The 25,785-nt window shown below is 42.7% G+C and overlaps 1 protein-coding gene across 1 annotated transcript; it reads left to right on the top strand.

Annotated features, from left to right (window-relative positions):
- Positions 1-18,965: 18,965 nt before the first annotated feature.
- klhl21 (kelch-like family member 21) lies at positions 18,966-24,846 on the top strand (the record flags this gene model as incomplete). The annotated part of the gene is made up of 4 exons (XM_080535074.1): positions 18,966-19,992; positions 23,143-23,548; positions 23,868-23,940; positions 24,413-24,846. 4 exons carry the CDS (start codon positions 18,966-18,968, stop codon positions 24,740-24,742), a joined length of 1,836 nt encoding a protein of 611 aa, XP_080391200.1. The 3' UTR covers positions 24,743-24,846.
- Positions 24,847-25,785: the final 939 nt, after the last annotated feature.

Below are 25,785 nucleotides of genomic sequence, written 5' to 3' on the forward strand. Positions count from 1 at the left end.
ACTTTAAGATTTCTGATACGAACAGAACAAACATGAACAATCTAACATGATTTATCTAGGTATTGCCTAGCAAATCCTTTCCATCTCTTCTGCACCACTCCAGGGATGAGCATCCCCCACCTGTTAAACAGAATACTACATTGATTAAACCTCTCTGCTTTAATTGTATATCCTGTCCCCTTTGTGAATAATTGATGGCAAAGTAGTCTTAAATGAAGACAAAATAGCACCAAAGCTGTACACAATATGTAGTAGCACCATGACTCATGAAGCATTCCACTCTGCCGTATCTTGAATAATTTAGATATGCTTGGCGACAAAAGAACGCCCATCACAGGAAATAAACATAAACAATTTGGTATGCTAATCTTACTTTAACGTGTTAATCAAGGCTCCAGTAATAAGAGCACTCAAAGGTAATTCAGTTTGCCTTTTATAGCAAACCATCCAGACATTTTCCCATAGAACAACTCTCATTTTATGGCAGAGATGTCATAGTAAAGAGGTTTAGCTTCATCACTAACACTGACATTTACATTGATGTGTAAACTTAACTGTTGATTACAGTTTTTTACGATTGCTAACTCACCATGTTCAATACTGAAACCACAGTTTCACAACTCTTCATACAGTCAGCAGAGCAGAAACCCATGTGAACAAAACTGTGACTCTTTCTCTGTGATTTGTGCATTGCTTTCATACAGAATGCATTCAATGACTACGTTCTCCAAATGCCATGACACTTCTCTCATTCAAACTCCCCCACTTGCAAAATACTATGTATTTGCAATACATTTTTTCATTGCTAACATACTGTGTTCAAAACTGAAGAACACGTTCAAAACTGAATTATTTGGTGCAATTTTGCAGTAATCATATTCCTATCATATATGACAGAAAGCTCGCAATAAACTGTTTTTTTGCACAGTGTTTGAGTGTGCAGATGCTGTTATTTTGCACTCTATTGATACTCTTCAGTTCCAGAACCTCAGCAAAGTCTGATAACGGATGAGCGGTGGTATTTTCACTATTTGCAGTAATCATATTGAAATGTCTAGAAAATATTAGCAGACTATATACAATGAAATGAAATAGACTAGATGCATTGCCAGGGAAGACATTAGATGTGACCAGATACAGACCAGAGGGTGGACCAAAACCCTCAGGAGTGAGACATTTTTGGTGTGATTGCTATTGTATTGTAGGCCTGGAATTTCTGTTTTTATTTTTTATTTGAACTTTGCATCTTCCACTTTATTTTTCACTTTTCATTTTACACAAGTAAATGTAGTGTACTTTGAAGTAAATGTACCGTACATTACTTTCTGCAAAGATACTGAAAAAAAGGATAAAACAGAATACGTAAAGGATAGAAGCAAAAGATAGAATAAAAGATAGAAGCAAATTGCGGCATTTCTGATTCATTCTTGTTGCCTAATACTTTACAGTTGTACAGTCAACTATTCTGTCTATGATTACTATAAATCAAACCATTTTTATAATGAAATATTCATTCTTGTGAAAATCATTCAAACTATGTAATGCTCCCTGTTGTTAGTGTTTTGTAAGTCAGAATGTTATGAATGTTCTGAGTGAACATTGTTGCCAGTGTGTGGTTGAACGAGCTTCTTTTGAGACATGAATGAAGTCATTGGCCAACATGAGTGTTACGAATGCAGACTGTATGAAGAGTTGTGAAACTGTGGTTTCAGTATTGAACATGGTGAGTTAGCGATCGTAAAAAATTGTAATGCATACTGTTATTGTTCAATTGCTAGATACAATAAGAAAATACAAAAAACACTGTCAAACACTGGGCTACTATATATTGAACAGTTTGTAGCAGGTGTGGGCATATTTTTCACAGCAAATTAGGAAGTTGGCACACATGAGGTCCTTGGTTTGATATGCTAATCATCATCCTCACCAGTGGTGAGTCTGTGTATGCTGACAGGCCCATGGCTCCAGGTGTTGAACTTGATCTGGAGTGGCAAACGCATGACAAAGGGCTCGCTCATTCAAAGCTATGCTAATCAACATCAAAACTTTCCAACTCGTCCTGAGGGGACTGATGTGAGGATTTCTATGTATAGTGTGTGTGTGTGTGTGTGTGTGTGTGTGTGTGTGTGTGTGTGTGTGTGTGTGTGTGTGTGTGTGTGTGTGCGTGCGTGCGTGCACACCCCCATGCACATGTTTGGCATTGTCACAGTGTGTTAATCATAGGTTCTCAACTTGGCTGTGGGGCAATCAGAAAATATTTTCCATTTTAAGTCACAGTTAAGCCCGTTAGTAACAGTCTCAAACAGTGTATCCAATACAGATAGTGCTCTCCGGCACATCGATAGACCAGATGAAAAGATGATCTATGAATACATGCACCTGTCTATGAATGTTACATAAGCTCATAAGATTTGCAGTTGAAGACAGGCATACCATTTTCAAGGCATACCATCAAGAGACTATAGCATGATTTATGAGGGATGTTTTACCTCCTAGGTGGTGACAGAGTAGAATCATTAGTCAACGTCCAGGTCAGATGTGTCCACACCAGTATTTCATACAAACATTTCCTGAATGTCATTGTGTGGGGAAGGAAATTGGAGGAAATGTTGTTGTCAACCTGGCAGATATCTCTAATAGAGATTGGAGAAGTAACTACAGTGTCACAGCAGACAGCAACTACATTATGGTTGTTGATCATTGTTTTTAAAGATATGTTTAAGATTTTGAGGCATCAGCAAAAGAAAAAAACAAGAATATAGAGTGTATGGAAAAGGGTTACATTTCTCATCCTCAAAATCACAGTAAACACTCTTCAATAGTCTCCTGCCCTCACATACCGTATGTCCTTCAATGTCACAACAGATTGAAATACTGAGATCTTCATCATTATCCTTTTGATATGAGGACCAAATGAAATCTAAGAGCATCCTTCAAATCCAATGATATCTTTGATGCAATCTAACAGGATTTCAGAGGGATTAAGACATTTATAATCTGAGTGTGTTTTGAAAGTAAGAACCAGCGTCAAATAAATCAGCTGACAGCAAGGACAGGAGGGACAAGGAGATATGAAGCATGAGTCCCTCTATATGTGTGTTTCTCAGATGCACTGGAGTCATGATCCTCTTCTCCATAATTGAAGCAAGACAAAAAGAAAAAAAATGTACATCACCAATGACATTCATCTAGCAATTAGTTATATGAGCTGTTATACACAGTTTCTATAACAACTATAATAGTGGAGGCTGGTGGAGGTAGACACAAATCAGAGGACAGGTTAATTGTAATGCATGGAATGGAATGAGGAATAGTATCAAATAGTATCAAACCTGCCTGCCTCCACCAGCCTCCACCGAACTATAACAGACTGACTACAGTCAGTACTCAACATTTTTACTGGAGAAGTTAATCAAGTCAGCGATTTTGGCAAGACACATGAGATTGAATTGGCTGCACTGTTAGCGGCAGGCCTCAGAAGATAAAAAATACACAGACTGCCACTATCCAAGCTGCCTCGAGGAGACACTCATCATGAGCACTTTGAAGTCCACGGTGAGACTGTGCACACATTTAGGAAAAGCCATCTGAAGCCAAAGAGCTACAGTATGATATCAACATTGCAAATAGAGTGCAGTTCTCCTCAGGACCCTCTGGGCACCCTGGCTCCAGCATGGATGGATATGGATTTTTAGAGGCCCTCGTATGAACTCATATCACAGAGCTTTCCTCAGAGTCCATTCTCCATCCCATGGGTGGTCCAGACCCCAGGCTAGGCTGCCCACATATAAAAGTGTGTTTGCTCAGGTGATTTGAGATGTATGTCTAGCCTGATATCTGCAGCGGGCTGCCCAGCCAGGAAATGAAGAGAGGACTAAATGAGGTTTCCTTATGCCGCAGGGTGAAATGTGTTCTAGTCACCAAGGCAACCATAGCAACAGGTCCCAAGGGGGGTGCCGAGGACCAAGAATTCTAAAAAATCCAGTGGTCCATGAGCTAATAGAACAAAACACCACAGGTTGAATAACAAAGAGGAGCCTAGAGAAAGGTAACCTGATATTTCAGTTCATATACTTTGACCTGTAGCACAGTCACAGATATAATAACATTAGAGTCAAAATAATAGCCATACTCTCTGAGATGAAGGCAAATAGATTTCAAATAAAACATATTTTTGGTTTAATAAGCCCCTATGCTGCAGGAAATATAACAAATATATAACAAATAAAATATAACAAATAAATATCTGAAAATCCAGAGAAATCTTTTCAGTTAAATGTGTTCTCCCAGCAGGCTCTATTCCACTTCACGCAACTGATTCAGACAATTATAATTTAGATTGAGCCAATTCAAACACTCCTCAAGGTTTAAGTGAGCGAGTCAAATAGATCTGAGATTCATTCAAGCATCCCATCTAAAGTGTAAATGACATTGCGCTACAGAAAACAGCAACACTGCAGATTGCAGCAAGATAATCAGCAGGCATCATTTTCTCCAGGGCTATGAGGACATGGCTAGGCTAGCCAGTGTACTACAAATAGAGGGGTAGAGGGAGGTCCAGGCCCACAGACCCTGCTGTCTGTCCCTCCCTACTTGATGCGTTCTGTGTCTAACCTCAGATTTTCAGTGCATGAAATCAGTCTGGCAGAATGATGCGATGTTTGACTCCAGAGCAGAACCGTGAGATTTGTTTCTGTTCGGATAAACACAGTCTTCACTTTTGAATTGTGAACACTTCCATTTCAATTTCAAAGTGTGCTTGGCAGGAAATAATCACATTGCCTGCTGCAGGAAAACAACTCACCTGCAATACTTGTCTGGTTTTGATGTAACTTTTTAATAATGTATCCCCTCAAGCAGTTGGCCTCAGATACATCTCTTACTCATTCTCTATCATTGTATTATGAATCTGTTCACTTGTGTTACTGTAACATGACATTCTCATGAGAAAATTATGTTATTGTTTTCTTAAATGTACAAGCCTACATCAAGAGAGATTAACACCTACCTACCCAAAGGTTAGCCTACACAGACAAAAGCATGCCAATCCAAAACTAACATTAAGCTACAACTAATACAGCATCACGAGTCCTAGTTTTCATGCAGCATCACGCACGACACCATACCAGTGGTTACGTAGGCAGAGCTCTTTGTTCCTCATAATGATCAGTTTAGGGCCGTTTCCAGCCCACCAAGACTCCACCACCTCCATCCTAATAACACAGCTGCCTCTGCAATGTGGCAGGAGGCAGGAGACCCGATCCCAAGCGCCTTTGGTGGAGCAAAGGCAAAGCCGCTCTTAGTAGACAGGCTGTGAGGCACATAAGGCCCTCCAGGCCTCCTGGGGTTTAATGTCTTGTTATTTTCCGCAGGCTAAACCAAAATGAACGTTCTGGCAGCAGGGCACTGTCATATTGGCGTCATTTCCTTTCTACATGCAGGGAGTTAGTCTGCCTGCTGGTGGTGGGACAGGGAACAAATCTGCCTTGTAATTATGGACTGCTCATTTGGTTGACGTCCCGTTAGGGAGAGATGGTAAGGTCCAGAGGCTTTGTGATTTTGTGAGATAATGACATATTTAAGGATTTCTGTTCAGCCCTCTCCATGACTGCAGCTAATAATAGGTTCGACCAATGAGAATAACATACGTAACACACTAACTTCCGTCAAATTATTACAAAGTGCATTACAGCGGGTTCTTTATCATGAGTTCAGTGCACCTGTCATACAGTAGGTATTAGCCACAGCTCAACATTTGCCCTATTTGCTCTGACTTCCTGTTGACTCTCGATTGCACCTTTGTTTATCTTGGGCAGGGCCGAGTCCCTTGCTGTGAATGTTATTCTGAACCAGGTGAGTCATACCAGGCCTGGAGCCAGGACCATGCACCGCTGCATCCAACCGAGACACTGAACGAGATGATCCTGAGTAGCCCAGACATCACATCCATCACTCCTGTGTGTGTGTGTGTGTGTGTGTGTGTGTGTGTGTGTGTGTGTGTGTGTGTGTGTGTTTGTGTGTGTGTGTGTGTGTGCGTGTGTGTGTGTGTGTGTGTGTGCGTGTGTGTGTGTGTGTGTGTGTGTGTGTGTGTGCGTGTTTGTGTGTGCTTCAGCTTCAGAACTGAGCATGGGTCCCCACTCCCAGCCATGTTCCCTTATTCTCTGTCATGCATGCACTGTAACATGCAATTGTTGAACACATTGCAGGCTACCATGAAAATCAAAGATCACACATGCAATATCTGAAGTCAGTAACAACCAAATGCACAGCATTCCTTATAAGGCTACCCTGGTTAAACTCCTCTTCCATTTTGTTTGGATGTATCACGCTACACTGGGCTGGCTGATCCTGACCCATCCACTACTATAGCATATAGTACATTGTGTGACAGTTTAATGATAAATTGTGCAATGTTAGGAGGCAAAATAATGCAGTGGAGGGATGTTTGTAGGGTTTTCTGGAGTGGGTGGGAACACTTTCTCTCTGTCTCGTGTGAATTAGAGGACAGCATATGATAAATGTGACAAAAAAAAAGTACTTTCTCTGAGAAAAAGGAGGGAGATAGTTATGTAAAGATACTTTCGGAGAGGTAAGATAAGAGATAAATGAGGTGGAATGTTTAGTGTGCGGCTTTGATGGCAATAGTAATAGCGGCATAAACTACTTCAGTCACATTTCATTTAAAAAGACTGAGAGGGACATCAAGGGACTTTACTGCAAATGCACAGAGAAACTGAGACGATTTCATGAAATTCCATCACTGTTTATTCTCTAACAGTGTTGAGGCAACAGAAGTGCCGGGAGAGGTAATAACAGGCAGGGGTGTCACAGTGTCACACACATCCACTGGCTATGTGGTTGGGTTACTGATTATGGTGTGTGCCGTGCCGTGCTGTGCCATGAACCCGGCCATCAGACGTGATTAATTATCATAATACACATGGATGGATCTTGGATGAAAAACTATACAACATAGACTTAGATAATATTGGAGGACTGCAGGGGTGGCAACATGATAGGGAAGGTGTTCTACTTCTCACATTGAGAAGTCAACAATATCTCGATGCATGGATAAACGTAGTTGTACATTGTTTATACTAGAGCTAGACTTATACAGGTTTATAGCAGCAACATACAGTACATGTAATATAAAGCAAAACTCTCAATACCCTATTACGAGAGTATGGGAAAGGCAGTTCAATGTAGATAATGAATGAGAACTGGTTGAACAGCCTAAACCTTGAGCTTCATCCACTCACCCCTGAAATAAAACCTGTGCATAAAATGTTGTTTCTTGTTTTTTCTGTTGTTTTGGTTAATGGTGTTGAGAGGACCACAAATAACACAAATATCATGTGTCATTTGTGTTAGCCATGTATTATCATTAAATAGTGATGATAATAGTGACATGCAAGGGTGACAATTATTATCTTCTACAGTAGTAGTAGGCCCCTTACTGTCATTGTCTTTTTAAACTATTCTTCCTTATATAATATTGTTGTTTTATTATATTGTTGTTTTTATTATATTGTTGTTTTTATCTTTATGTCTTATGCACCAACCACACCAAGTCAATTTCCTGTATGTGCAAATAAACTTCGCAATAAAAATAATTTTGATTCTGATTTTGATTCTGATAGTAGCTATCAACACATGGATGGAAGTGGAGTGGTAATTCTATGGCTTGCTGTGCCCTCTGAATGAACCTGACATGGTCCTTTGTGACGTGGTTGACAGCTAGCTGAATATAGGCTCCAGTATGGAACCAGAAACACAACAAAGTGAGCATGTGGGTCATCTGTCCCCAAAGTCAAAGAGCACAGCGGCATGTGTGAACTATCCTCTCATATTACATTCAAGTCAATGGCAATTTTAAGGCCAGACATCAAGATGTTTTCTATAAGCATGTCAAAAATAAAGAATTTTAAGTTATTCTACAGTTGCATTTAACACTTTTACCATGTGTTTTGAAGAGAATGATGCATAACTATATAGCAGATTTAATAAAAATTGTAATAAAAATCATACACTTTTGAGTTTTGTTTTAACTCAGACTGTACGTACAAAGGATGGCACCATTGGTAGCCTTTATTTTTTACCATTGGCTTAATGTCAAAGACAACTGAATAATGCAGTAAATCTGCATGTCTAGGCTGTGTACATTCTCTACAGCCTGTCATCCACATTCTATCAAAGCGTTCAAGGAGGCTGCTGAAACCCCTACAGATACACATTCCTCTTCACACGTGTGATGACAGTTATTACGACAATAGCACTTTGTTTGGGTGTTGGACAGTAGGAAAATCCACTTGAATTGGGAGGTCATAAGACCAATAATGACTGAATAAAGAGCAGACCGACACCACTTGAATTCAAGTAGGAGACCAAAGAACTACAATGGTGCAATCTGATCCACACGGTCTCAAGCGTTTCATTGGAGATGCACAAATTCCATTGTAAGTAGCTTGATTCAGGAAAAGGAAGGTATGGTTTATTACTGAACTCCCCAAAGCTGCTACCCCTTGGTGATTAAAAACAATTAGGCGATACAAACTTGATTAATTGCTTAACCCCATTAATACCCCACCTCGCTTTTCAGAAAATGAAATCTGTTAAAGAATGAATCAAGCTTGCATGACCTTAGCATGGTATTTAATTAAGCAAAACACAACACAGCACAGGGAACTACCTAGTTGCTATTGTCTAAAAAATGAAAGCCAATGAAGCTCAAATGAAAACCTCAACATGCTGTGTGTTCTAGCAGGCTAGGGTTGAGTCTCCCAGTACATTCTGCTCCCTAGCAGCTCTCTCTCTCTCTCTCTCTCTCTCTCTCTCTCTCTCTCTCTCTCTCTCTCTCTCTCTCTCTCTCTCTCTCTCTCTCTCTCTCTCTCTCTCTCTCTCTCTCTCTCTCTCTCTGTCTCTCTCTCTCTGTCTCTCTCTCTGTCTCTCTCTAGAGGGGTGTGTTGATATTCGAAACCACACTCTTACCGTCATATCAATAATTTACACATTGACTGTGTAGAATTCTTAAACGTCCCTGCTTAAACAAGTGGCAGGAGGACAGATATGTCCAACAAGGCAAACATGATTCATTTTCTGTAGTAATTTGTGGTTTACAGACATGTGTGAGATCTATGACTCTGTTCAAAGCACTTTGGACATTTCATCCATTCAGCTAATTCATGTGAATTCCCTTGTGCTTCTTTAAAGAACAATAATTTAACAATGACACACAAGGCAACAGTTAAGAGCAAAAACAAGAGTCTCACTCCATCTCTACTACGTGTAGCATTTCAATCAAAATTATAGCTCTGGTTCAGGCTGAAAACAAAAAAGCTAAGCTTTTTACACTCAGTATTTGTTTTAATGAATGAATAAGATGAAGTTCAGAATGTATCCTGGAAGCCCCATTCTGAATGAATAAGACCATTGCTTGGTCTTCTTATGACATGCTCTATGATTTTTGTCAGGAATTTCTGTATATTTCCACTAAGGGAAGACATGTTACACTTGTGGTTTGTGGTTTGTGCGAAGAAGAACATCAGTCAGAGTGTTAAATGAGGGGAATTTTACTTCATGAATTTAGGTAATTTCCTGCTGTCTGGAATAGATTAATGTGGCTCATGTAAAATGTGATGCATGTAAGATAACAGAAGTACTGAGTTCCAAAGAGAGAAATTATATAATTAATTATATATATTATTATAATTAATAATAATAGCAGCATTTACGAAGTAGAAATGCTACAAATGTGATCTTAGGATGTTTTAGAAACATACTAAATTGATTTGTGAGCCAAGAGACTAGAGACAACGTAAGATTACAACATAAGAGACAAGCACTTCAATGAACACAGCCTTATTTTTGATGGCAATCATGTTTAATTCAACATTTCTTTTTACTCTGACCATCCTGACCACCCAGAGAGGAAAGACAAACATAAGCCAAAGAGTGAAGAATATCTCCATCTAGTGACTGAATAGTGTAACATTTTACACACCTACAGTATTTCTCTCATTTTCATAATTTGCTCTGATCTTTTGCAGAGACTTGCTGGTGAATTAGGGTCTTTGATGTTTGTTAACATTGAAATAAATCCATTTGAATGATTGATGAATGCAAAAGGATAGCCAAACATGGGGTAGTGGTGGTCTAGTGGATAGTGAGTTGGACTTGTGATCGGAAGGTTGTGAGTTCAAATCCCGCCTGAAGCCACACCACTACTAGTGTGCCCTTGGGTAAGGCACTTAGCCCTCAGTTACTCCAGGGGGAATGTCCCTGTAATTGGTAATTGTAGTCGCTTTGGATAAAAGCGTCTGCTAAATGGCAAAATTAAAATTATTAAATTACATGAACATACACCCTGCCTGAAAACCTCAACTATCATCCCAGTCCCGAAGAAAAGCACGGTGAGCTGCCTAAACGACTACCGCCCGGTGGCACTCACACCAATCATCATGAAGTGCTTCAAGAAACTAGTCCGGGCCAACATAGTCACACGCCTCCTGCCCAACCTGGATCCATACCAGTTCGCCTACAGAGCCCACAGGTCCACAGAGGACGCCATCGCGATTCGCGACGACTCTCCACTCCACTCTATCCCACCTGGAGAGGGGAAACAGCTACGCGAGACTGCTCTTTGTGGACTTCAGCTCTGCCTTCAACACCATCCTTCCAGACAGGCTAGTGACCAAACTACTAGACCTGGGACTATCACACTCTATATGTGCATGGATCAAGGACTTCCTGTCCGACCGCCCCCAGAGGGTGCGGGTGGGCTCCCACACCTCCACAGCCCTCAGACTCAGCACTGGGTCCCCCCAGGGCTGCGTGCTAAGCCCCATCCTCTACAACCTCTACACCTACGACTTCACCCCCGTCCACCCCAGCAACTCCATCGTAAAGTTTGCAGACGACACCACCGTGGTGGGCTGCATCTCGGGGGGGGACGAGGCGGCGTACAGGGATGAGGTAGAGCAGCTGAGCAAGCTGTGCAAGGTTAACAACCTGCTACTGAACCAGTCAAAGACCCAGGAAATCATCGTGGACTTCAGGAGGAAAAAATCTGAGGTCCAGCCCCTGCTCATCGACGGAGAGAGCGTGGAGAGAGTCTCAACCCTCCGATTCCTGGGGGTGCACATACAGGATGACCTGTCCTGGAAGAACAACACAGCAGCCATCATCAAGAAGGCACAACAGCGGCTCTTCTTCCTGAGAGTCCTCAGGAAGGACCACAACAAGCAGGAGATACTGGTGGCCTTCTACCGCTGCGCAGTGGAGAGCATCCTCACCTACTGCATCTGCAACTGGTTCTCCAGCTGCACAGCCGCAGAGAGAAATGCGCTACAGAGAGTCGTGAGAACAGCCCAGAAGATCACCTGCGCCCCCCTCCCCTCTCTGGAAGAGCTGTACAAGACACGCTGCCTCAGGAAGGCCTCCAAGATCTCCAGAGACCCATCCCACCCTGGGTGCGAACACTTTGCCCGGCTGCCCTCGAACAGGCGGTACAGGACCATGGCCGCAAGGACAAACAGACTGAAGCTCAGCTTCTACCCCAGGGCCATCCAGGCCCTGAACACAGCAAAGACCTAGGTTCTGGGCTATGGACAGTCTGGACGGATTGATGGCAGCTGCTGGATTGAAAAATCAGGTGTAGTGCTGAGGCACAAATGTGTACATTTCAAGCCTGCAAACTGCGACACTTTAAATGAATGTGCAATAACACTATGTGCAATATGACAACCCTAGGGTACATAAGGTTGCAGAGAAATAGGAAATGTTAGAATAGGTATAGCATAGCATAGAGTACAGCACAGTGTTTAATCTGTACAGTATAGTATAGTGGATAGTGTACATAGCCTTTATTTATGTAAACCAGCTCCTTTCCCTTCTTTTTTTTTCTTTTTCTTTCTTTCCTAGCACCAGGGGAGCCACCCCTCCCAAATGTCGTTGTTTGGTACCTGTACTATAGCAATGACAATAAAGACCATTCATTCATTCATTCATTCATAATAACATTTTTCCAAGGGAAAATAACTAAACTTAATGATACAAAATAAATCCAAATCCAAATATAAAGGTATTTCATCATTGATCTCTATTCAGAATCTTGAAAGGCACACATGCCCTTAGGAAATCGATAGGGAACTACTGTGATCCTGAGCAATCAATGTGCCTATAAGAATTGCATTTCAGCACTTGGCTTCCCTGGCCCCCATAGCCTGAGGGACCCGCTGGTGAGGCCACAGAAAGTTCATCTAGAGGCCAGTTTTAATTGCACAGGAAAGGGTCATTTCACCCTTATTCTAGATTCCAGATCCTTATCTAAATTTTGTTCGCTCATCATTATCTTCACTTATGGAGAAGAGGCACAAAGAATTACATGTACCACCATGGGCTGAATTTTAAGCAGTTCTTTGAATTAATCTCACTGAATACCTATCTTTGTTCGCCATGTTAAGATCCCTTGTGAGACCTTGACTTGACCTTAATCACTTAAGTAACAGCATTGTCTAACATGTTATTATTTAATCATTTAGTGATACAATTGTGTCATAAATGTAATTACAGTGTTACCACCGTAAACAGGTCTATAGTGAAAGGTGATGTTAGTGATTATACTGTACATGATGATCAAACTGCATTCAAAACTGGTCATGAGAGATTACTTACTCTTCTCTGTCAATCAAGTGCTATGAAATATATGTGTTATCATGTATTGAGGGGTCACTAAAGTAATCCCTTGAAAACGGAAGAGGCTGTCATTGGAAATATAAACTGCTGTATGGTTAGTGTTCTGTCTAAGGAGAAATGAGGACACCAGCATAACATCATCATAAATGCCATAACATGTTTTCAGTCACCACTAATCCGAGTTTTAAGTGGATTAGATGTATAATGTGCATTGCATACATACAAAGATTGTCTACCTGATTCAAGATGTGGTTGACTGTCCCTTTAAGCAGAGATTTCATCCGAATAAATATTTATTTTCTCAGGACCTTGGGAAATGGTTAATGATGCCTGGTTTGAGTCCAAGCATTAATTAGACACTGTGGGAGTTAACCACCCACTTAAAGGCATAGATGAGGAGCAGGAGAGGGCATTGAATACATTCAACAGAAGCCATCCTTCTGAAGGTTTTCTTAGCCTTATAATGTCCTAAAGTAATCAAACCCCCATGCAATTATTAACACTTGGTCTAGAGGGAGGTAGGTCGCTTTTGTTTAGAGACCCACAAAAGACAAGTTGATGTTGTCTTTACCTTTTTTTGTGATCTTTTTTTTTCTTCTCCCATAACAGACATTAACAAAAATAAAATAAAAAGTCACATAGTGACTCACTCAACCTGCCACCCGTCTCTCTCCCCACCCCAATTCCCCCACTACCCAGGAGACCCCTGACCCTTGTAAATATGAGCAGATAGCCTCATACATACATACAACAGCCAAACAATAGTATCCTCCCCCATCGGTGATGGGATCAACAGATCGAATGCAGTATTTACATAAAATATATGTATGAAGATACCAAAAAAGTATACATTAGCATAGGCTATGTATCATGTTCAAAACAGGTCCGCAGACTCACAAAATCGTTTTGAAAAAGCACATTTTCAATAACCTGGATCAACAAGTCATATTTTGCGTTTTGGCATAGTGTAATCTCGCTGTTGTCTTCTGGCTATATTTACACCAATCACCCATTAGGTTGGCCGTGTCACTCTGGATTACTTCGCACCCTCATTTGAGTTTGTCTTGGGGCCTGAACTATATGGGATGGAGCTAATCTGGTCAATGTGTCTCTGCATTCAGCCCTCTGAATCTCACCAGAATGGCTTTTTTAGTGTATTTATAATACTTTCAGTCCAAGGCTTATTTTGAAACAGAATGGATGATAAAACAATAATAGCCTAGTAGCACTATAGGTTCCACTTTATTTTGTTTATCTGCTGAGCATTAATAATTAATTAAGGTAAGTGGCAAGTTTATATTGGTTCTGGTGATGATCGGTAGAATTAATATTTTGACAACAATTAACTACAGGCACGCATTATCATAATACAGTGATGATACAGTAATTGGTTCAATACATTAAAAATACATAAGGGCAGGGGAATGTGTAACTTACAGTTCGGCGGTAGACGTCTGGTGTGTTTCAACTTTCAAAATCATGTTACACAACATTCTATGATGGGAAATAATATCTGATGTTAAACGTTTGAGGATCAACTTACACAAGTAGATTACACCAGCGGTTGTTTTTGTCATGTAATGTTGTTGTTGTTGTTGTTGTCATTCAATTATTCTTTTTGCTACTATGCCGAAATGTGTATAATCATGTATCCGATAGAGTTGAGTCTTTCGATTAGAATAGCATTGCATACAGAATCAATTATAGCGGCAGAAACAGGGTGCGTTCGTAAACTTGCTCTGAGAGTGCCGGAGCACACACTGGGTTCAACGTCATAAAGGGACCAAGTCATTTTATTGGACACGAGGCATTCCATGAGTGCTGATCAAATTTCCAGAGTGCACTTACGAACGCACCCATTGTAATTTATGCACACGTCCCATTGTGTTCACTGATCTATCCAATGAGGAGTGTCGTAGCTTCACGTACCAACCCTACCAGATGCAGAATCATGGCGCAGACAGGCTGGAGACCAACAACCGCTACGTCAAAGTTTCAACAAAATTGACTCTTGCTACTTTTTAACATAATACGATTTACATTTCAAAAAGGGTCAAATACGTTACATTAGGTAAGTAAATTGCCCACTTGGTTGATAGGCCTATATTTTACAGTTTCCGAAGGTCGTGTTTTCCTCGAGTTGAAGTACAGACACTAGACAGTATTGTGTCGTGGTTAGACAGCATGTGCAGAAAATGTATTTGTGCATAGATTTGGATGTTAACAATAGCTAATTAACTGTTTTTTATTGTTTCACTGGATTGCTACCCTGTCCCGCTCATCTGTCAATCGACAATTAGATGACCTTTGTTGGTAAACAGAATTGTCCAAGCGGAATGTACATTAGACACTAGTAAAGCAGACCCTACCCTATGCCATTTGGACAGATCTAGGCCTACTGGAGATTTCATCTGGATTAAGGCACATTATTAGGCATGGACGCATCAGTGTTATTTTGGCTGTAGGTCTATTCGGTTTTTGTCATTTATCATATGTCATTTGATATAATAATGTGTGTTATTAAAGTGTTATTATGAGTTTTGGGGTTGGGGATTTAACTATCCTCTCTTGTGAGCAAATAGCTGTCCTCACTAGCATGGTCAGCAGTCTAGATTAGAAAGTGTGAAGTGAAACCAAGAACATTTACCTATATTATATTAACGTAATACATTACTTTTTTGCAGGTTACATCTAGGCCTATAGAATTGCATATCATAGCTAGAGATATGCACCTTTCCTTATTAGGCTATAGCCTGCTCTAGTCTATGGTCAGTTTATGGAAAAAGTGGTCAACAAGTTGTCTGCAGTTGGTTGGTAAGACCATCACTATCTGGTAAGCAGCTAGATACAATGTGACATCAGCATACCAGGGGTTGACCCTCATCCTGACACTACTACCGTCTTATTACGCTTTTAAAGGAGAGCCGCATTCTGGGGGCCCAGGCTGGCCCTCTTCAGATGGAATGTGACGACTGGTTGACTGGGCTGCCTTTTTATGGCAAAGCCAAGCTCAGCTGTGGAGAACAAGAGGTCTTTCGCTCGCTCCACACTGTTGGTTTCAGCCCCTGGTATGCAGGCTGTGAGGCAGCTGTGTTTTCATTTACATGTGTCTACCAGGTGCAATATTGGCCTGCTGTGTGGTGGCACTTTAGTGAATGTGACACTAAGTTTAGTGAATGGATCCTGGGTTTTACCTACTAAAAAAAACAAGGTTAAGCTCCCTGTGATTGATTACACAGTGAAATAGTCTAGTTCCCTCTATTTCAATGGTAAAGCCAGTACTTGTTGTGTAGAACTATTATAGATAGTAGGCTATAGAATGCTAAATGGTAGTTTCTGGGGCCTACCAGCAGGTGTCAACAACAGTTGTTTTGGTATTTTGTACCCCAGTAAAATAGGAGAACGCAGTAAGCAAATCAGTGCAGTCTGTTTTTGATTAGCCCAACCATGAACACATGATAGCTTCCAAATAACCATTCTATAACTGGATTCTAGGACTTTCTAAAACCACATAGGCCTATTGTAATATAATGAGCGTTGTGGCTGTAAGTTATACATTGTATGGAGATAATCAGCTTTTGTGAAAAGGAAGCTGTGAGACACTGTGAGTTTAGCTAAATGGTTTGTTCTTGTCTCTACAGAAATAGTTAGCAATGCTACTCATATACGAGTTGCTCATTTTTGTTTTGGTAAACTTGTAACAAAACATCTTATTTGGGCTTTGTTTCAAAACATGTTTTAACTTTGAAATGAAATAAAGAGCCCTAACATGTCATCCATTACTGTTGACTAACCAACTGTTTTGGACAGTATTTGCAGTGTCAGATTTGGACAATATTTGCAGTGTCAACATGTCTAGTGAAGTGGAAATGAGACTTAGCAGCCCATCAATTACCAGACAAGATTAGCTCATTATCTGCCTTTCCACCCAATACTATAGATAGACCAGCAACATATTTGACAGATGATGAGCCTAATTCTTTATTGAGAACTCTGACTGGCGGTGTTACCCTGTGTTGTCATAGCGTGTGTCCTGGGAGGTCATACTCTCTAACTATAGATTATGACTTAGGTTCCTGGGCCAGACCGACTACTACTGTTACGGTACGTGGTGAGGGTGCTGTGGGTCCCCTTTCTGGGTTGGTGGGCAGGTTCTAGTCCCACTAGTCTCTGTATTTCTTGTGTCTGTCACGATGGTCTCTGCATATCCCTTTCCCAGCCTTCACATACCAGCCAGTTTGCCCGCCTGCCTCTGCTATCTCTCCCGCCTCTTCTCTCTCCCTCTCTCTTCCTCTTTATTGTTACCTCTGAGGGTATCACTTTCTCTCAGCTATTCCAGGGTCCGGTTGGTAAACACACTGACTGTTGCTCAATACCTCTGGAGTACGAGAGGATTTACTTGCTCTCTCAATTGTAACCCACAGAAATAGCCTTGTTCTCAATCATGTTTTCTTTTTGGCAGTTATTGTTCCTTGTATCACACACTTACAAATGAATGTGAACAAGAAGGACACAATAGTAATAATAATAATAATAATAATAATAATAATACAATTAGACTTATATAGCGCTTTTCTAGACACTCAAAGACGCTTAATAGATTTTATATTATTAACATAATGTACTTAAATGGACAACCAGAAGGCAGTAGCTACATTTTACTGTAATACAGTAGGAAAAAAACACATGGACGTCACAGACTGACTGATGGTTGAACCAGGTCCCTGCGCAAGGAAACATAATTACCCCCTTTGAACCTGAAATAATCACTTTCACAGAAGCATAAATTAGCTGAACCTAGGTCTGGGTCCCTAGTTGGTAGAATAACCTTTTGGGGGCCCTGTGTGTCCTTGGCAGTGTTGGCCCATCGATCACAGGGCTCAGGGACGTGCCGACTGCTACATTGTTGAACCCTGGTGTGGAATGTGCGCTAGGCTCTACGGCATCTTGTTGTTTTTCGCTGGGGAGCGCCAGAAGATAAATTGATGCTGATCTTTTTATGCTTCTCTGTAAAGAGATACATGTGTATTTTAAGCATGACAATCCCTAAATCTTACCTGGAATCTTGAACACATACTGAACTTTGAGCCATCCATCTGTTTTACCTTCCTGATGACTAGTTCGTCAATGACTTTACAGATGATTCAGTTACAGTGACCTTCAATGTACATTTCCAAGAACCCCACTTAAAGATAAAAGGAAATAATAAAGGAATAATAGATTTAAATAGTACAGAACAGTGGAGGTGTTTTACAGTCAACATTTTAAATAACTTTGACTCTTGTAGCATGGGTGTTGAGTCATCGTTTAAAACCAGTTCTAAGGCATTATAGGCCAAAAGCTTCCAAATAACTTTGGCACTCTTTCCTCGTCAAGCTGATATATTTTTGTGTATGGCTGTGATCAGACCAGGTCGTTACTCTGGTGTTTTTAACAAGCTGTGTTAGCTGACAGGAAGCACTGTGTTTGGGTCTGGCGTGACAGTGAAAAGGCCTGGGCTGGGCTGCTGGGCTGGCTCATGACTAGGAGTTAATCAGGGCTCTGATGGCTCCGCACTCTGCAGGGATATGGGAGGGAGAATTGTTGCAATCCTCACTGCGTTAGTCCACAGAGTGTTAGGTGTACTCCCGCCCCCTCCCCAACATCCCCACCCTCCCTGGAAATGGACACTGCTGGTGTATTTATAGACCAGAAGCACAGGCGAGCTCTCTTTCTTAAACACGGACAAGGAGCTACTCGTATTCACCAGCGCTGTGCTGTCGCACTTTCTGAAACTTAGCCTACTCGTTACTTCATCGTGTTACTTGTGGGCTCTTCAGGTAGGGGAATCTCAAGCTTTTTATGAAGTTGATAATTAAGTTATAATTATCAGCGATTGGCCCGCTTTGCTAATTCCTGGGCTGTGTACTTTTAGTACATTCAGGGAATGCTGACTGTGTCTTAGACTGTGTTTTTTTCGTTTTTAAAAATCCAGTTTAGGGTTAGGGTAGTAAAAAAAGTAGCATACTACTTTACTTGGTTGATTCGACACCACACCGATGTAGCTTGTATTGAACTTTTTGCTGTTTTGTGTGATACATTTCTATATTTCTGCTGTGATACTGTATTGCCTTTGGCGTTCATGACTCATCAGAATATTTGTCATATGACAGACTACAGTACATTCATGTTGATGTCACAGGAAAAGCTAATGTTGTCTCTGTTTTCAGATGAACCCAGTCTTCTGAGCACACACTGACAGAGATAGACATCGAGATCCAGAGGGAGGAGAGATGGAGAAGCCAGTCATCCAGACCCAGCCGTCCACGCTGCCATTCTTCGACACGGCCCATGCCTTCAATCTCCTGCGGGGCATCCATGAGCTCCGAGCAGAGCGCAAGTTCTTTGACATCACCCTCTGTGCCGAGGGGCGGGAGTTCCACTGCCACCGCACCGTGTTGGCTGCCGCCAGCACCTACTTCCGGGCCATGTTCGCCGGAACTCTGAGAGAGAGTGCCATGGACCGCGTGGTTCTACATGAGGTGTCGGCCGAGCTGCTGGGCCTGCTGGTAGACTTCTGCTACACAGGCCGAGTCACCGTCACCCAGGACAACGTGGACATGCTGCTGAAGACGGCCGACCTATTCCAGTTCCCCTCGGTCAAAGAGGCCTGCTGCGCCTTCCTGGAGCAGCGGCTGGACGTGTCCAACTGCCTGGAGATCCAGGACTTCGCCGAGGCGTACGCCTGCCGGGAGCTGGCCACCAGCGCACGCCGCTTCGTCCTCAAGAACATCGTGGAGCTGGCCAAGGGCATGGACTTTGAGCGTTTGCCGTGGAAACGGCTGCTGGAGTTCGTGTCGGACGACGGCCTGTGCGTGGACAAGGAGGAGACGGCCTATCAGATCGCGGTGCGCTGGGTGAAGGCGGACCTCCAGCGGAGGCTGCACTACTGGCCGGAGCTCCTCCAGCAGGTCCGGCTGCCCTTCGTCAGGAGGTTCTACCTGCTGGCTCACGTGGAGAGTGACCCGCTGGTTTACCTCTCGCCCTCCTGCCTGAGGATGGTGAGCGAGGCGCGAAGCTTCCAGTCGTGCGAGTACGACCGCCATGACAGACCTTGCCAGCGCATGCGTCCGCGGCCCTCCACGGGCCTGGCCGAGATCTTGGTGGTGGTAGGGGGATGTGACCAGGACTGTGACGAGCTGGTCACTGTGGACTGTTACAACCCTCAGACCGGACAGTGGCGCTACCTGGCTGAGTTCCCTGACCACCTGGGGGGTGGATACAGTATAGCTGCCCTGGGGAACGATATGTATGTCACAGGTAGGTTGATAACTGTCGGGCCGCACACCCTTCCACACACTACTGAAGTTTTGTAACCAAAACAAGCACAAAAGCTCTTGGATTTAGATTTTGTACACAGTACATGTTTTATATGCAGGACACGTACCGTTCATCTAAAAACAGAGACAATATTAGCTTTCCTTTTGTCTAATAATCTACTTTATTATGCTCAACTCCATAACTACTCTTAAGTTATAGTATGTCTTGTGTTGAACTTGAAATACAACTGTCAGCAGATATTCTGCCGTTATTACAGTTGCTGTGTGGATTTAGTGGCGCTGGCTGTAATCTAAAAGTTCAGTAGCTTTCCAGTCCTGCATCTTATGAAATGGCCAGGCAGTGGGGAGCGTATAAATAAACCACAGGCACTCTAGCTATATGTGAGCTGGCGAAGTGATGAGGGAGGGAGGGACATGTTGTCCTGCCAGAAGTTGCTGCAGTGGTGGTGGGCTCAGCCCACATCACGGGTAGGCCATCATCATCATCATCATCATCATCATCATCAGCACTCCCAACCACCATGCAGGTAAATATAGTGAATACATTTAATGCAGTGTTTCCTCCAGGAATTTTTACAATGGTGGCGGATGGCCGTGACCGCGCGCGCAGCGCGCGCAACTTTTTTTCGCGTGCACGCGCATGAAACGCGCACGCGCGCTCAAAACAACGATCTATATATATATATATATATATAAAACATTTTTATCTAATCACAGCCAAAACTAGAGGATGGCCAAAAAAAATACAATATGAATATACAGAATATAAACTTGTGACTGACAGTCACATACACACACAAAGATCATCAGCTATAATATAATACGAAGTAGGCCTACATGAGCACAAAAGCGGCTAACGTTACTGATTAACTGTTTACTGTAGTGCAGAGAGATGGTAGTCGTAGGCGGCGTATCAAATGACAAAGCTAAACGTTTAATGAAGGACATGAACGATTGTCAACAACACACTCAAGCAGTAAATAGAACAGTCTAAACAACTTGGGTACTACGGACGGAACAATAGTCTCAACCTATAGTTCCGTGCGTGAATTATGTCAACCCACCACATTACAGAAGTAAAATCACAGTCAGATGGAGCATTCGGTAAACAGCTGAGTATCAGCTGAGTTAAAGAAAACAAACTCTTACCTTTGATGAGACCCACATGAGCCCTGTTTTTTGATTGATTGATTGATTGAAAACCTTTATTGTCCCCAATGGGGAAATTTTGTTGTCAAACAGCTCAGTTAGGGCAGAAAACATTCAATACAGAAAACAGAAAACATTCAATAAAATACATAAAACAGTGCAGGCTCAATAAGTAAAAAGTTCCAAAAGTTCCAGCTCCAGGTCTCCCCCACCCTGCAGGGCCTGGTTGTAGAGTCGGAGTGCAGCTGGAACAAAGGACTGTCCAAATCTTTTTGTACTTTGACGGGGGAGAACAAATCTGTGGCTGAACTTGCTCCTCATCCCCGCCAGCTCGCAGTACATCGGGTGGGAGGGATTGGCCAGCATGGCCGCCAGTTTTTTCCCCATCCTCTGTTCTGCCACCAGAGGATGGGGAAAAAACTGGCGGCCATGCTGGCCAATCCCTCCCACCCGATGTACTGCGAGCTGGCGTACTTTCCCGTACTTCTCCCGTGTGTCTCTTATTGTCCAAATGTTCCCTGAATTTTAGCTGCATGTTTTTCCAGCATGTAATTCCGTTGTCAATAAAAAAATCGTCTCCCCTTCTTTTCCCCTTGACAATACTGTGTCGTTGCTAAAGTGACGGCACATAAGAATCGTTTTTTGACTTGCTAATGTCTGCTAACGTAGCACTTGAAACTGGCGCCGTTCTCTGGACTGCAGCTGCTCCCGCGTTAGCATTAGCATCCATCTTTTCTTCTCCCTTCTCACCGTCACGAGCTCAAATGACACTTGTCGGCCGATCTAACTCTTAACACTCACTTACAGGACTTCTGACACCATGTCGTGTTATTCTATTAAACATACACGTGAGTCCTTCTGTATTTCAATGTAAGTGTCTTTATTTTAACTCGCTCTGTAAGCTCTACAATACCGGTCTCTTGTTGTCTCATCGTAACCTGCCCACCTGACCTGGGGGGTATTCCATCAACGTCGCTAAAGGAAAATCCTGGCTTATTTTTGATAACTCTCGCGAGACCTATCAGAATATGCCTGGATATTTTTAAGAACTCTCGCGAGATTTATCAGACTAAACCTGGATTTTCCCTTTAGCGATGTTGATGGAATACCCCCCTGATGTCACTACGGTGGCCTGTACACAATAACAATAATACCACAGTTCACATTTAGACCAATCAGGAGCCCTTGTGTCATGTCGTCAACTGAATGTCATTAATCTGATTTTGGATCAGCGGTTAGAGAGAGATGGGCGTGGATTTAGGTGCACTTTTAGTCAACATCCATTATAGCGCTGATCTAGGATCAGATATATTTTAATCAGCTAAAATGTTCAGATTATTTTTATTTTATTTTTTTCCGAACTTTTTTTTTTTTTTTTGTGTGTGTGTGTGTGTGTGGACTGAATCAATTCGTGGCGTAGGAAATTCATTCGTGGCGGCCCGCCACCAATAAATGCATGTAGAGGAAACACTGCCATTTAGAAAACAGGCCTTCGCACACTGCCTGTATTTCTGGCAGGACCTTGATGGGGGGGGGGGTGGGATATACATCATTAGCAGTCTTCTCATAACTGGCCTTGGCAATAGGAGAAGGCTGAAGCACATGATCGGGGTAGTTATGACAGGTGCCTTCTTTCTGATTGTTATAGGTGACCTTGGATTCAATGTCTTTGTGACAGCTTTGTCATAACATCTTTAAAGATGAGGCTATTTGTGAGCACATGATCCCCTTGAAAACTGAAAGACGGCATTGAATCTCATTTGATTGTTTACTCGTTAGTAGCTGGAATACTAATTCAGTTCACAAATTGTGCGGTACATACTGTTCTGGAGATCCACTTCATAGTTGACATATGCGACCTACTGTTGGTGGAACCTAATCTTTGATACTAATGTGCAGCAGCCATATAGGCTACTGTATGTAAACAAGCAGGAAGTGTTTGTTGTGGATCTCGTCATTGTGCTTCTCTCTCTCTTGGCAGGTGGTTCTGACGGCTCTCGGCTCTACGATGGCGTGTGGCGCTACAACTCCAGCGTGAACGAGTGGACCGAGGTGTCGCCCATGCTGAAGCCCCGGGAGTACCACAGCTCCTGCGTCCTGAAGGGCCAGATGTACGTGGTGGCCTCGGACAGCACCGAGCGCTACGACCACGCGCTGGACTGCTGGGAAGCCCTGCCGCCCATGCTGCACGCCATGGACAACTGCTCCACCACCACCTGCAGGGGCCGCCTCTACGCCATCGGCTCCATGACCGGAGAAGACAGCATGGCCATCCAGAGCTACGACACAGACGCCAACCGCTGGACCCTGGTCAACACTGGCCAACTGCCCCCGTGGTCCTTTGCCCCCAAAACAGTCACGCTCAATGGTCTCATCTACTTTGTTAGGTAAAGAGTGTATGGACTCCCTAAAGAATGTCAACTTACTGTAGATATAGGGGTGCCAGGCATGTTCTGTCAAACAGAGAGAAGGGGAATACTGCAATGTAACATAATGTAACGCCTAATGACTTAATTTCCTCACTGCGATCAATAAAGTACCTATCCATCCATCCATCCATCCATCCATCCATCCATCTAATGGGGTTTGGTTATGGAGTGGCATTTCTCCCTCTCCTCTATGTTACAGGGATGACTCTCTCCTTTATGTTACATGGATGACTCTCTTCTCTATGTTACATGGATGACTCTCTTCTCTATGTTACAGGGATGACTCTGCAGAGGTTGACGTGTATAACCCTCAGAAGAACCAATGGGAGAAGATCAGTCCAATGACACAGGTATTTCACACAAATGACTGCTGCCTTGTGTAATGCATTTGAATATTGAAATGGGAATGTGTATTGCAGATATACAAATTAAAAAATGATTGTGCAGGTCACAAAGGTCTCAAAGCATCCACTGTTCTGTGTACTGTAGTGTCCATTCATAGCCTTCACAATTACCAGTTCTATCTACGTATATAAGTTGTCTTACTTCTAAAATAAATGATGACATGTACCCTCCTCAAACCCTCAGTACATCAAAACATACACCCTGCCTTCATTGTCCACATCAATATGACACATATATTTACTGTTGAATTTCAAAGATATTGATACCTCCGGACACCAGAGGTCTAGTATGCTTCCATTCATAGCCTTCAGAATTACCAGGCCTATCTATATACTGTACGTTGCCCGACTTATAAAATAAGTGATGGCATAAACCCTCCTCAAACCCTCAGTACATCAGTCTGTCTCCTCCTGTCAGGTCCACGTAGGAGGAAGTGTGGCTGTCCTGGGCGGACGTGTGTACGTGTCTGGTGGCTATGACAACACATTTGAGCTGTCGGACGTGGTGGAGGCCTACGACCCGGCCACCCGCACCTGGATGCCCGCAGGTCGACTGCCCCAGCCCACCTTCTGGCATGGCAGCGTCAGTATATTCCGCCAGTTCATGCCCTCGGCGCCAGGCGCCTTCGAACCCACCGACGTGCCGGAGGCGAACATCATCCACCTGCACAATCGCCATCGCCACCATGCCCTGAACAATCACAACAACAATCTCAACCAGAACCACGACGTCAACCCAGCTCACTGAGAGCTGCATTCTGAGGCCTGGACTATACGCTGGTTCGGCCCAGCAGTGCCATAAGTTTACTGTGAATACGCCTCATCATGATGCTGATTCTGAGAAGAGAAGAAAGCTAGAGAAGGATGACGTTGTGATTGAGCTTGTATGCAGTTGTGTGAACTCAATGTAATTCACCTGCCTGCCAATATGTCTTTGATATTCATATAACAATGAGTCTATCTATTGACTGGACAAATGGACTGGCTGGCAGGGTATTCACGTCTCATGTTTGCCCGTATGTCGATATCTCTGTAGAAGTGTATCGTCTTGGGTAGTTGAGTATTATTTTGTTTTACATAATCGACTTACTTTGGAGTTGTTTTCCATTTTTCAGTTTTGAGTGAACGCCGCCAACATCCCTCAGAACTAACAGCATGACCCCTTACATTCCAAACGCCAACACAACCAGCCACCGTGTTTGTCTAGCACCAGATAGATCGCATTATTGGACTTTGATAACCGAAGAGATGTCTGGGGACTAATGTCTCCGTCTGTACTGCTAGGAATCTACCAGTATCTGAATGAAGTCAGTGAATGAATGGTTGCGTGTGAATCACCCGGGTCGATGGACTCTACCACTGGGGTGTGTTCAGTGAGGTGAAACATTCAGAACGTTGTAGATAAAAACCTTTCTGAACAGACCTGACATGACTCCCTCATCTACATGACAATCATACCTGTTCTACACAATATATTTTCTGTATCTGAATGTTCTATATCGTTGCTCTCTGATGAGGCTGATCTGACTCTACCAGACAACCACTGCAGAGGCGCTACCTTAGACTGAAGGCTATTTTTCATGTCCTAATCTGGACATGGTTTCTCTAATCAGACCCCTCTCTCTGACCTTGTATGGGTAACTAACAATCTAGTCTGCATGAAGAAGAATACATGAAGAATTTTCCTTATAGATGCTTTATTATTTTATCAGAAATGTGTAGTTTATTTATAAAAATTGTATTTATGTTTTTGTAGTGTTGGACCCGATAATGTTACTGTATTCCCAGTGT

Source organism: Nansenia antarctica (genome assembly GCF_963989245.1).
Source record: "Nansenia antarctica genome assembly, chromosome: 6".
Taxonomy (NCBI): domain Eukaryota; kingdom Metazoa; phylum Chordata; class Actinopteri; order Argentiniformes; family Microstomatidae; genus Nansenia; species Nansenia antarctica.